Source organism: Gossypium hirsutum, chromosome D04 (assembly GCF_007990345.1).
Source record: "Gossypium hirsutum isolate 1008001.06 chromosome D04, Gossypium_hirsutum_v2.1, whole genome shotgun sequence".
NCBI classification, from domain to species: Eukaryota; Viridiplantae; Streptophyta; class Magnoliopsida; order Malvales; family Malvaceae; genus Gossypium; species Gossypium hirsutum.
This window is the reverse complement of record NC_053440.1, coordinates 58,153,769-58,165,581: the sequence shown is the minus strand read 5'-3', so window position 1 is coordinate 58,165,581 and position 11,813 is coordinate 58,153,769. Positions and strand designations below refer to the sequence as shown.

Sequence of the window (11,813 nt, the reverse complement as noted above, 5' to 3'; positions counted from 1 at the left end):
ACATTCATTATCAACTACTTTGCACACTTAACATGGCTGCCTCTTATCTTACTATTCATGAAAAACATCATTTGTATATGATTTTATGAAATTCTTCCCCAAGTCCCAATATGTCAAACATGGCAACATTTCATCAAGATTAAACAGTTAATCATACAAGAAAGGCAACCAAGATTATTTTACATATGGCCTCTCCTCTGAAATGGTGAAATATACACATGTACAGCAAGGGAGCATGTCATTGAGGCAATCACGTAACTAGTTTTAATAATGATAGAAAATGCAACTCATCTGCAAATACATCAAGCATCCAATTCCCAAAGGAAATTTCAAGAAAGAGCAGACAAGTGAATGAACAAAAAACAAAATTTTAACAAAAGTAGATTTGTCCACAAAGATAAGTAGAAATGCAAGTTCATAACAGCCAAGGTAAAACATAAATCCACACCTCAAACTACGATACAGAGATAGTATATATCAAATTTCTAGCTCTTGGATGACACCTTTTCCTTTGCCTTCTGAATCTTCAGAACCTTCTTCACAATCTTTTGCTCTTCCACCAAAAAGGCACGAATGATCCTGGAATCATGAAAAGAAAATTGTAAGCCATTGCATACACAGGACAAAATACAAATAAGAGAGAAGCTACACAATCTTAAATGCTAATGTGCATACCTTTCCCTAACAGCACTGCCAGACAAAACTCCACCGTAGGCACGGTTCACAGTCCTCCTGTTTCTTGGCAATCTAGACCTCTTATACTCCGCAGGCCTCAAGTGAGGAATCTGCAAAACATAGCTCACATTTAACCTCAACATACGCACATAGTATATTCCAATTGGAATGCCGTGGAACACTTATATACAAGGAAATGATCACAAAATAAAGGAAACCATTAAACAAAGCCAATGAAATACATAAACAAAAGATTAAATTAGCTTAAACTCATAATTAACCTAGCATTATTGTCAAGACAAAAACTTTAGAGAACTTCAAAAGTAAATAAATCAAATCTTCAATAAACCACATTTCCAGGAAACAAAGTGCTTCTAATTCAATAAATTCTACTAAAAACTCTGTAAATGAGAGAAACATACTCCTTGAATTCTCTTGCCAGTGACAGGGCATTTGGGTCCACTAGCTCTTTTCTTTGTGGTCTGATAAACAAGCTTTCCTCCTAGAAAGAAAAAGAACCAAAAAAAAATTCAGCAGCAAGCGGATGCAGCATCAATCATACAAAAAAACTCATAATCCATTGACGGATCTAAGTTGGGGAGATTGAAGAAGTTACCGGGCGTTTTGACGACGCGATGCTGGTTGGATTTGGTGGCATAGCTGTGACGAGTGCGATAAGTGAGCCGCTGAACCATTTTGAAGCCGCTCTGCCTCTAGCTAAGTAATCTAGGGTTTTTGAGGCGATTCGATCCGAGTTTCTTAGGTTATAATACTTCACTTATATATGTTGAGAAGGAAAGAATAAGAGCAAAAAGACAGTCTTTCTTTCTGTCATTGATTAGAGGGCTGCAACGAGGTCATGGTTTTAATTCTTGGTAAATACAGGCCCATGTTATTGGGCTTTTTGTGTTACATGTATATTGTTTTGGGCTAATTTCATCCAAAGTCCTAAACTATGATCTAATTCTAAACTAGTTCCAAACTTCAAAATATTCTGATTGAATTCTTAAAGTTATTGTTTTATATCAATTAACCTCACCATTAGCTTGGGTTGTGATTAAAGAATAGACATCCACACATGTTTATAATTTAACCTATATTGACTACTGCGATATTTGATATTTTGAGAACCCAAATAAAATATTTTGGACTTTAGAAGCTATTTTAAAGTACAACTAGTAGAGGTAAAAGTATAATGGAGACCTCTGTACTAGGAATAGAATTGCATTTTTTCTCTCTACTAAAAAAACGAGTAAATTAATCATTGTACCTTATATCAATATCAAATTGGTCATTCTGTTAAAAATTCCATTCATTTATATTGTTAAAAATTGGTCTATGTAAGTTAAAATGAGGTATATATGGCACATCATGTGTCACTATATGGTTATTCCATTAGTCACATCAATTTTTAACAATACAAATTGATGAAATTTTTAATAGAAATAATTAATTTATATTTTTTAGTAGAAGAAGCAAAATATAATCTGATACTTAATATTTTTTAGTGCAAAAAAACCCATTCATTTTTACATTCACTAAACTTTTTTCATTAATTGTCATACCCCCAACATTTTCTTCATTATCTCTCTGCTCTGAAAGTTTGGTTAGGACATTATTATAGTAAGGCAGTTGCGATGTTGGTTTTAAAATTAATTTCCGTCGAAGAAGAAAATAAAACAAAAAGTGTCCCTACTTTTCTTCTCAAAGTTTAGTTACCATATGACTTGTTTTAATTGATGCTTGAGACTCAAAATCGTATAAGTTCAAATAATACTGGAGGATGGTGCCATATGCCCCCATCGAATTATGCAGATGTTTCAGTCATATCATAAAGTTTCACCCTGTTTTGCAAACTGCAACTTTATATATATACATAAATAAATCAAATCCAATTCTGTTGTGTTTGCATTAAGCAGTAACATTTTTGCAAGAACAAGAAAATTAAGTTGTGAATAAACATTTAAGATTTGTACATGAAAATTAGCAAAGTGTTTCCGTATGGAAAAAAAAAACCCACACCATAATCTGTACTTTTTTTTTTTTTTTTGCTTTCGCCTGTCTGGGTCAAATCAAACAACTATCAGAATGTCAGCTTACAGTACACAGATGCCTCTGCCTCACTTCAACTAACTTTCACTATACAAATCTCTTCAAATCTCTTCATATAAATATATAACCTAAAAGAAAAGGGAAAACCAATCAACCAACTCTCACAAAAGAACTAATTAAGTATCTTGAGATTTTTACCAGCTTCTAGTTTTGCTTCGCTTTTCTGTACTGACTGAAGTTGTTTCTTTTCTTTTCTCAGTTCGTCAAGATTTGTTGTGGATAGGATCCGGTCCTCTTCGAAATCTTCTCTTGCTTGATTGATTAGGATCAAACCTGTTGTTCACTGCTGAAGCTTTTTTCTCTGTGTTTATTCCCTTCATGTCAACAATAGCTTTGAGAACACGTTCATTCCTGCTTCCTATTCCATGCTGTGTGAAAACAAGGTCTGATCTTTTCAACCCACAAACTCTGCATGGCTGAATTGTTAATAACCCAAAAAAGATAAGAAACATAACCACTCTTTGACGACTGCAAATCATTTTCCTTGTTTTTTTTTCTTACAACTCAAACAAGAAGAATACAGGTATGTTTGTTTTCAGAGTAATGAAACTGTAATTCTAATTCCCTCTATTCTTATGTTCCATTCCTGTAGTATATAAGCCTGTTTTCTTGTACTTTATCTTTGATGTGTGTTAGTGGAGATTGAAAGGAGTTTAAAGCATTAAAGCATGGAGGGACCCATATCAGAAATCTGCAATCTAATAAGGCTGCAATGGAAGAATCTTACAATGGATGAATAAAGGGGTTTGATGGAATAATAGTAATACCCTTGAGAAGCCAGGTATCTCTCTTTTTTTACCCTTCCATCTCTATCATTTGCAGTTGCTTTTGTCTGCCAAAAAAACCATTAGGCCAACCTCGTCTCTTTGACTGGTCAAATCTCTCCATTATTGCCACATTATCCGACCAATCTAATGTGTACATTCAACTAGGGGCCCACTTGGTCAGCCTCTTCAAGTTTAGATTACATGTTGGTGCACTGCCCAGCCAATTAGAGTTAAAATCCATTTCAGTCAACCATTCAATTTTTTTATACATTATGCCAATTTAAATTTAGTTCTAAAAAATTCAACCATCAACATTTACACACTATATAATTTTTTGTTTTTTTTTGCAATTTTACTTTTCTTTATTACATTGAACAGTAAAATTACAAAAAAAATGTTGAGGGTTAATTTTTTTAAAATTAAGACTAATTTGACATAATTTATAAATGTTAATGGTTAAAGTTACTACTATGTTAATTTTAAAAACTGCCACAGCTAACTTCTAGTGTTCAAAAAGGACAAAATTAAATAGTTTAATGATTATGTTGTAACATTTCATAGTTGATTGACCAAAAAAATTACTAATAATTAAGTGAATCCTAAAATAGTTTACCCTAGAGTTAATGCCATTACCAGTCCTTTATATTAAGAAAAGTGTGTTTTACCAACACATTCAAGTGGGAGGAGTTTGATACTCTTTCCGGACTATAATCTTAGTTTAAGATTGATTACCAAAATATAATCAAGATTTAATATCACTATCAAATTCTATGAGATTAGGAGGAATAAAGAAAAGGGTGTTTTTGTTTTTTCTTATAAAGAAGCCATGACCACCTATGCACCTACAAGTTGCTAGATTGCTATAGAGGGAAAACAAAAAGAATGCATGTGACATACAACACCCTACAAAAGAAACAAATACTTGCTTCAGTCTCTCTATTTCTAAGATCCTCCTCTCCTGTGAGTCACTTTAGAATTCCAAGCTCTCTTCCCTATGCATCACCAATATGATGATAATCACTATGGTTTCTTTTGATCTTTATGCTTTTCTTTCTTTGTTTTCTCTTTGGGCAAAATTCTTAATCCACAATCCAATCATTCAACAAGGCCCACTTCAAAAATCAAAACTTCAGTCTCAAAGTACTGTTGAAACTTTGTTGTAGGGACAAACCCATCTTTTGCCTTTATTTCTGTGCCGTTGTTGTCATTGAAATGGAACATTCTTGCAATTTATCCCAAGTTTCCTTGACATGGAAATGAATAAAAAAAAAACCAAAATTTGATGTAATTCTTTGAATGTATCCATTGTAGTGAAGGCATAGTTGGGGGATTGTGGTCAAGTTTGATGAGTGTGTAATCAATGCCTTCCTTTTGTTTTTGTTGATAGTCGCTTTATACCATTTTACTATGGTAGCGGTACCATTTTTGAATTGACAACAACGGATCAACATGCAGTGGCTGGTTCACATTTCAAATCTAGCCTCACCCTTGTACATATAAAAGCATCATAAACATTATTATACTAGGAGTTAAATTGTATTTCACAATTTTATTTAAAAAAAATAAATTTTATATGTTAGACTAAAAAGAAATTTTTTTATCAATTTCTACTACTAAAAACTGTTGTAGCTAATATTGTACCAGATGCCACATATACCTCATGTTGACTTACAAATACTAATTTGTAACTATAGAAATGGATGAAATTTTTTTTAAAAAAAGGGTCACATATGTGATTAATTTACTCATTTTTTTAGTTGAAAAAGACAAAATACAATCTAACTCTTAATATAAGATACTTCATATCACTTTTAACTTCTTATACAACCTCTCTTTACAAACATGATTATGACATGTAAAAATAACTCCAAATACATACTATTTTTGTTACATTAATCTAATTCTATCGACATTATTTAAAAGCTTCTTTATTATAGAAATCACATCACAAGAAATGATTAAATAGATGATGTTATACCACAAATTATGTAAATTTAAAATGGAATACAAAATCAACAACTTTTAATCGTAGTAAAATATTTGAAATAAAAAAACAAACATATAATAAGAAGACTCAATATTTCTAGATGCCAACTGAAAAAATATTGAAGTTGACTACAAACAAATTTAATTGAACATAAAAATATCTTAAAATTAATCCTAACTTTGAGAATATAGTATTAAAATAATAGATGGAGTTTGATTTTTCATTAATTTCAAATATAGTAGCTTTAGTGTCGAAATCAATTCTTATTGAAATCCAATTTGTTATAAACAAAATAATAAGATATGATGATCAATCTTTTATTATTGCCTCTTTTAAAATCCAATTTGTTACGTTCTTTATTTTTTGTATTTATTCGAATTTTTAAAAATAAGGAAGACTAGTCCAAGTCAACAACTTGAAAACGGTTTTATTTCCCACCAATACCGTTGTTAGCGCAAACCAAAAAAAAAAAAAACGATTTTCAAACTTCAAAAACCGCTCTTTTACTTCAATTTCTCTCATCGCCGGTAAGTAAGTTGCACTCTCCGACTTCACTTTATACCGTTTTTTAAATTCATTTTCGCTTACAAACGTAACTTTTATGAAAAAAAATTTGAAATTTTTCTAATGTTTTTTACTTCAATTTTCTTAAATTTTGTGTTTTTTTTTAGTTTGGTTTCTGGGAAAATTTTGAGATAATTCCATGCTGGTGTGGAAGATTTGAATCCTGATTTCCTTTTGGCAAGTTTGAAGTTTGAAACTTATATTAATTAGGGCAAGGTGGTAATGAAGCTAAGTAGTAAGTTCCAGTAGGGAAAAATCATGCCGTTTAATCCTATTTTTGATTAATCAAATTGGGATTTGTTTCCATTTAATTATCTTCTTTTCCTACATTTTCTAACCAACCGATCATAGCTATAAGCTGTAATGACTGTTAACTTTCAACTTTTTCCTCTCTTTTTTTTTTTTTTTACTTTTCTAAAGTCAGATACGGCAATGGCATATTTATGTTTTTTTTATTATGAATTTTGATGCAAAACAAAAGCAAAATCAAGTTTATAATTTCCGTTAAAAGCATAAAATATTATATTTGGTTCCTGGTCATCAAAAAATTGCATCTTGTTACACTATTGAAAGAAATATATATAATTGTTTGAACTGGGAATTGATTAATGGCTTTCTTATTATACGAAGGATCAGATTCAGCTGTTTGTTGTTGCATTGTGGTCCCTACCAGGATACCACCTTACCATTGGTCATCAGAACTGTTTTCTAAGTTCTTCCTGTGTGCTACGGGTCTTCTAGTTCATATTACAAATTTCTATATGGCTAAAGTTTATTGTTTATTTCAATAAACAAGAATATAATATGATTATTGAAAGAGCAAATTTAACAACTTCCTCCAATTGGGGTTTCACAGCTTCATGCATTTGACTTGTGCATGTTGGTCATCTACAGCAACTGTTACAAATTGATTACTGTGTGCTTTGCTAAAATGTTATTTTAGTGTCCTGTAAACTTCAATGGCGATACCGAGGTTCTTGAGATGTCTGACACTTGTCTTAGAATGAAGTTGGTATAGCTTATCAAAGTTGAACATGTTGATGTTGAACAACAAAAGTAGATGTCCTGGTCTCCCGTTTCATCTGCTTTCTTGGAGTTGTGTAATTGTTTTGTCGGACTGGTTCTTTCTGTTTAATTGTATTATGGATATATCACTTATTTTCAGCGGCAAATTTTGATCCGTTTACAGAACTCTTTTGGATTTTTGTATATCAAGACAGAAGATCATGCTTGCAAAGTGCTCTGAAGAGCTGAGGATGAAAGCTGAAACGCTCCATCTAAAGAGGTGAAATGATCTTTCAACATTTAAATATTTCTTACCAGTTGCTTCCATTTCTTTGGATTTGATCACTATGAGAATAAGCTGCAACACTTAATGATACAATTGTGTGATCGGCGGAATGAAGAAATGGTACGGTGGTGCTCTTGTTGCATCTTTGTTTATGTTGCTGGTCCTGAGATATGTTGTCATGAAAAATCCTGTTGAAGAAAGCTACTTGATGAATCCCTTCTCCTCCAACGCAACCAATCCACTTGAATGGGTGCATATCACAGGTTCACCTACAGTTCAATATCCAGTTAATGCTTCTCAAGTAATTTCTGTTGATGCCATAGCTTTCAGTCTCTTTGCTCAAAGGAACCTTTCCGAGGGAGAGCAACAATCTTTGTTTACCTGGAATTTGTTGAAGAACTTAATTAACCATTCTCATGTTTTGCCAAATGGAGTAGAAGCTATCAAGGAAGCTGGAAGTGCATGGAATAGCCTGATGGCTTTGGTTCAAGAGAAAAAACTTGGTTATGCGAATGATAATTCATCTAAAAAAGCAAAAGAGAAGCAGTGTCCTCATTTTCTTAATAAAATGAATGCTACAGAACCTGACAAGAGTGATTATAAGTTGCGAGTTCCTTGTGGCCTCACTCAAGGTTCTTCCATTACGATCATTGGCATTCCAAATGGTCTTCTTGGCGATTTTCGCATTGACTTAACAGGGGAAGCACTTCCAGGGGAGCCTGATCCACCAATAATTTTGCATTACAATGTTAGGCTCCATGGGGATAAGATGACAGAAGACCCTGTAATTGTCCAAAACACCTGGACTATAGCTCATGATTGGGGTGAAGAGGATCGTTGTCCACCCTCAACTCCTGACAATAATAGAAAAGGTAGTGCAAAAGAATTAGAATCTTCTTCATGTTTTACTTCAAATTAAGGTCACTTGTACATTTTATGATCCTTACACGTTCTCTTCACATTTAAGTACTCTTTTTTGACTTTATTCAATACCAAACATGCAATTTTCTCATCTCTTTTGGATGACACATTAACAGAGACTGGAAATTCTGTCAACATAGAAGCTACTTCAACCTATTGTTGACAGCATTAGGCGTCATCTGACCCAAAAAACCTTGATTTCTTAATGAAGTCAATTAACAGCTAGTTGCCTTAGCTTCAGCTATGAAAATGCTTTACCTTAATAATGTGCAGTGGAAGGCAATATTTCAAGCTCATTTAACTTGCTTCCTCTTCCTCCTTTTCCTTTCTTAAATTTTTTGTATTCATGAGACGCGTAACTGCATCTATGTTCTTTTGAGAGTTAACTCAGTTGCCTTTTTCCAGTGGATGAGTTGGACCAGTGCATTAAGCTGGTCAGTAAAGATGATAACCGGACAGTTAGCCCGCATTCCCATGGTTCAAGGAAGTCTTCAGTGGGGCTGCAAGGGGTTAAGTATTTTCCTTTTAAGCACGGTTCATTATTCGTTGCTACTCTTAGAGTAGGATCAGAGGGAATACAGATGACAGTTGATGGAAAGCACATAACATCCTTTGCTTATCGTGAAGTAATTTTGTCATCCTCTTCTTATTCATATATTTTGTTAAACAATTAATAGAATCATCAAAATTTATTGCTTACTCGTTGCTTTTTTGTTTAGACGTTGGAGCCATGGCTGGTTAGTGAGGTTAGAATTTCTGGAGACTTGAAACTAATTTCTGTCTTGGCTAGTGGTTTACCCACTTCAGAGGATTCCGACCTTACAGTTAATCTAGAGGCACTAAAAGCAATTCCTCTCTCTCATCAAATGCCAGTGGATCTCTTTATCGGTGTTTTCTCTACTGCTAATAACTTTAAACGAAGAATGGCACTGAGAAGAACATGGATGCAGTATCCTGAAGTTCGGTCAGGGACAGTTGCAGTGAGATTTTTGGTTGGAATGGTATGGTTTCCATATAAATTTATCACATAAAATTCCTATATATTTTGATGCTAGATAGTTGTAGTTATATGGATAAACCATTCTCGTCAAGCAGTAGATGTTCCTAATATATGGTTCTTGATTCATGTTTTCAAGTCATTGTTGCACCCCTAAAGCGCTTATGATTTTGTCCCAGCAGAATTACATACTGTTCAAAGTCTCAGGTCAGGGACAGTATTCATTATATTTCTCTGTTTTTAGACCAGTTTGGTTCCAATTGGTAGCTTATGATGCTTTACTGTAGTAAGTTGCTTCAGCACTAGTTAAGAATCTATTTGTCCTAACATTAGACACCTAAACACTGTAATATGCTCATTATTTAACTGCAATGGTCGCCTATTGTTAAAGTCCTATAGTTATCTAAGCCTTTTACATATTTAACTTATTAAGTTGGAGGTGCGCTGCAGCATAAAAACCAAATAGTAAATGAGGAACTCTGGAATGAAGCGCGGACATATGGAGACATACAATTAATGCCTTTCGTTGATTACTACAGCCTGATCACTTGGAAAACTTTGGCTATTTGTACCTTTGGGGTAAACTCTTGTCCCTTTCTTTCAATAAAGAAAATCCTTCATTTCCTTATAGAACTCACCTCATAAACAGACAGAAGTTGTTTCTGCCAAGTTTGTCATGAAGACAGATGATGATGCATTTCTTCGTGTGGGTGAAGTAGTGGCTTCACTGAGCAGGATAAGTATGACTCGTGGATTGCTTTATGGACTCATCAACTCAGATTCCCAGCCTCATCGCAGTACTGATAGCAAGTGGTTTATTAGCCCTGAGGTAATTCTTTTAGTCAATTCCTTCAAGTGGTTTCAACTATATTGACTTGGTGCACTGTCAGTGGATAGAGAATCATATTGTTTTAGCAATGATCTTAAAAAAGAATCATGTTAGCCTTTTTTAGTTTGGATTTTCACCATGTTAGGTTTGTGCAACCAAAAGCCGTTCATTTCCTTGCAATCATGTTCATAAAAGCAAAAATGATTAAAATCATAGAAAAGAAAGAAAAAGAGCAGATATTTTGCACAACAGCCCTTACATACTATGTTCGATGAGCCCTATAACTAAATCTTAAGCAATTTGAAGCTTTAGTGAGTTCTCATAATGCTCCTATGGCTGCATAGATATTTCTGTTAACTATAAGAGTATTAGCTGTCTTCTTCATATTAGCTTCTCTTAATGTTGTGTTCTATCAAGGAATGGTCCGAAGAGAAGTACCCTCCTTGGGCACATGGTCCTGGCTATGTGGTATCCTATGACATAGCAAAGGCTGTTTACAACAGGTTCAATGAGGGGCGCTTAAAGGTACACTGAAAATTTTACCTTTTCCTTTTTAGATTTTTTGTTCTGCAACATTCTACTTGTATGCACTAATCCATACAAGCATGGGAAGTAATTGGAAAAGGATACTTTTCACTGCTTGTTGTGTGGATAATTCTTAGTGTTGAACAAAGCTCGTGTATATCAGATGTTTAAGCTAGAAGATGTGGCAATGGGCATTTGGATCGATGATATGAAGAAAGAAGGTTTAGAAGTTCGATATGAGAAGGAAGAGAGGATATTTACTGAGGGTTGCAAGGATGGATATGTCATTGCCCACTATCAAGGTCCAAGAGAGATGATGTGTTTGTGGCAGAAACTCCAGGAGACAAAAAGAGCTAGATGTTGTGGTGATCCATAAACAAAAGCAGACAACACTCGAGGACTACAATGGTTTTTAGGTTCCCCAAATATCAATATCTACAGTGCATTTCATCACCAGCACTTTTCGATGCTAACCTGATGAGAAGAATAATTGGAGGAAAAAATCAGTATTTGCTGAATGATCTGGATCGAGAATATTCAGACAAAAGATGGATGAGGTCAGTGGTTATTGATGTATAATTAGCCATATTTTTTCAGTACATACATGTAGGTCAGGAACAATGAAATTCTAAGTAGAAATGGTAGATCGATGCCATTTGTATAGAGAAGCCACAGTGGAAGGAAATAGGAGTTTTTAACAAAGCTGATCTAGTGTACATTCTACTTTTCCCCTCTGCCTGAGTTTTTGTTTATATTGATGTAGCTAATTTCTTATATTCAGTTATAAGTTTATGCACATTTCATGCCCTTCTACACTTTCTTCTTATCAACAAGAAGTCATTTAAACTCAACTCAAATTATAAGATTGTGATAGATTTCTTTTAAAGATAAGCTGAGGTGTGGTTTACGCAGGGCTTGAATCCTAATGCAACCTCTTCCTTTATCTCGAAGTTAAGGCTTCCTTTGTACCAAAAAATAAAGATCAAGAAGCAAGCAGATTGTGCATACTCAATTTTGGCTGCTAACATTTTATCTCTTCGTTAAAATAAACAATATTATATTTCAGGAAATTATGCTACCAAGCTTGGAACAACTAGCATCGTTGCTTAGCCTTATCATTAGTCACATTTCCCTTTTCTCCACCT

General features: G+C 33.8%; 2 protein-coding genes and 1 long non-coding RNA gene across 7 annotated transcripts; 1 reads left to right on the top strand and 2 right to left on the bottom strand.

The window, feature by feature from the left end:
* Positions 1 to 241: 241 nt before the first annotated feature.
* Positions 242 to 1,564, bottom strand: LOC107898720 (60S ribosomal protein L34). The gene is made up of 4 exons (XM_016824237.2): positions 1,292 to 1,564; positions 1,098 to 1,177; positions 676 to 785; positions 242 to 579 (listed from the first exon to the last, which is right to left on the bottom strand). The coding sequence occupies exons 1-4, from the start codon at positions 1,368 to 1,370 to the stop codon at positions 486 to 488; spliced, it is 363 nt and encodes a 120-aa protein (XP_016679726.1). The 5' UTR covers positions 1,371 to 1,564; the 3' UTR covers positions 242 to 485.
* A 958-nt stretch (positions 1,565 to 2,522) lies between these two features.
* LOC107898337 (uncharacterized) lies at positions 2,523 to 3,063 on the bottom strand. Its single transcript, XR_001684370.2, has 2 exons — positions 2,926 to 3,063; positions 2,523 to 2,855 (listed from the first exon to the last, which is right to left on the bottom strand). It is a non-coding gene; the product is annotated as an uncharacterized lncRNA (long non-coding RNA).
* A 373-nt stretch (positions 3,064 to 3,436) lies between these two features.
* LOC107898721 (beta-1,3-galactosyltransferase GALT1) lies at positions 3,437 to 11,673 on the top strand. 5 transcript variants are annotated; one of them, XM_041091133.1, is made up of 9 exons: positions 5,944 to 6,068; positions 7,295 to 7,390; positions 7,512 to 8,268; positions 8,723 to 8,943; positions 9,037 to 9,318; positions 9,765 to 9,893; positions 9,964 to 10,143; positions 10,561 to 10,668; positions 10,832 to 11,673. In XM_041091133.1, exons 3-9 carry the CDS (start codon positions 7,548 to 7,550, stop codon positions 11,042 to 11,044), a joined length of 1,854 nt encoding a protein of 617 aa, XP_040947067.1. In that variant the 5' UTR covers positions 5,944 to 6,068; positions 7,295 to 7,390; positions 7,512 to 7,547; the 3' UTR covers positions 11,045 to 11,673. The 5 variants fall into 5 exon arrangements, with proteins under 5 accessions (XP_040947066.1, XP_040947067.1, XP_040947068.1 ...); XM_041091134.1 differs by having other exon boundaries at positions 7,295 to 7,659; positions 7,834 to 8,268; XM_041091132.1 differs by lacking the exon at positions 5,944 to 6,068 and adding an exon at positions 3,437 to 3,568 and having other exon boundaries at positions 7,295 to 8,268.
* Positions 11,674 to 11,813: the final 140 nt, after the last annotated feature.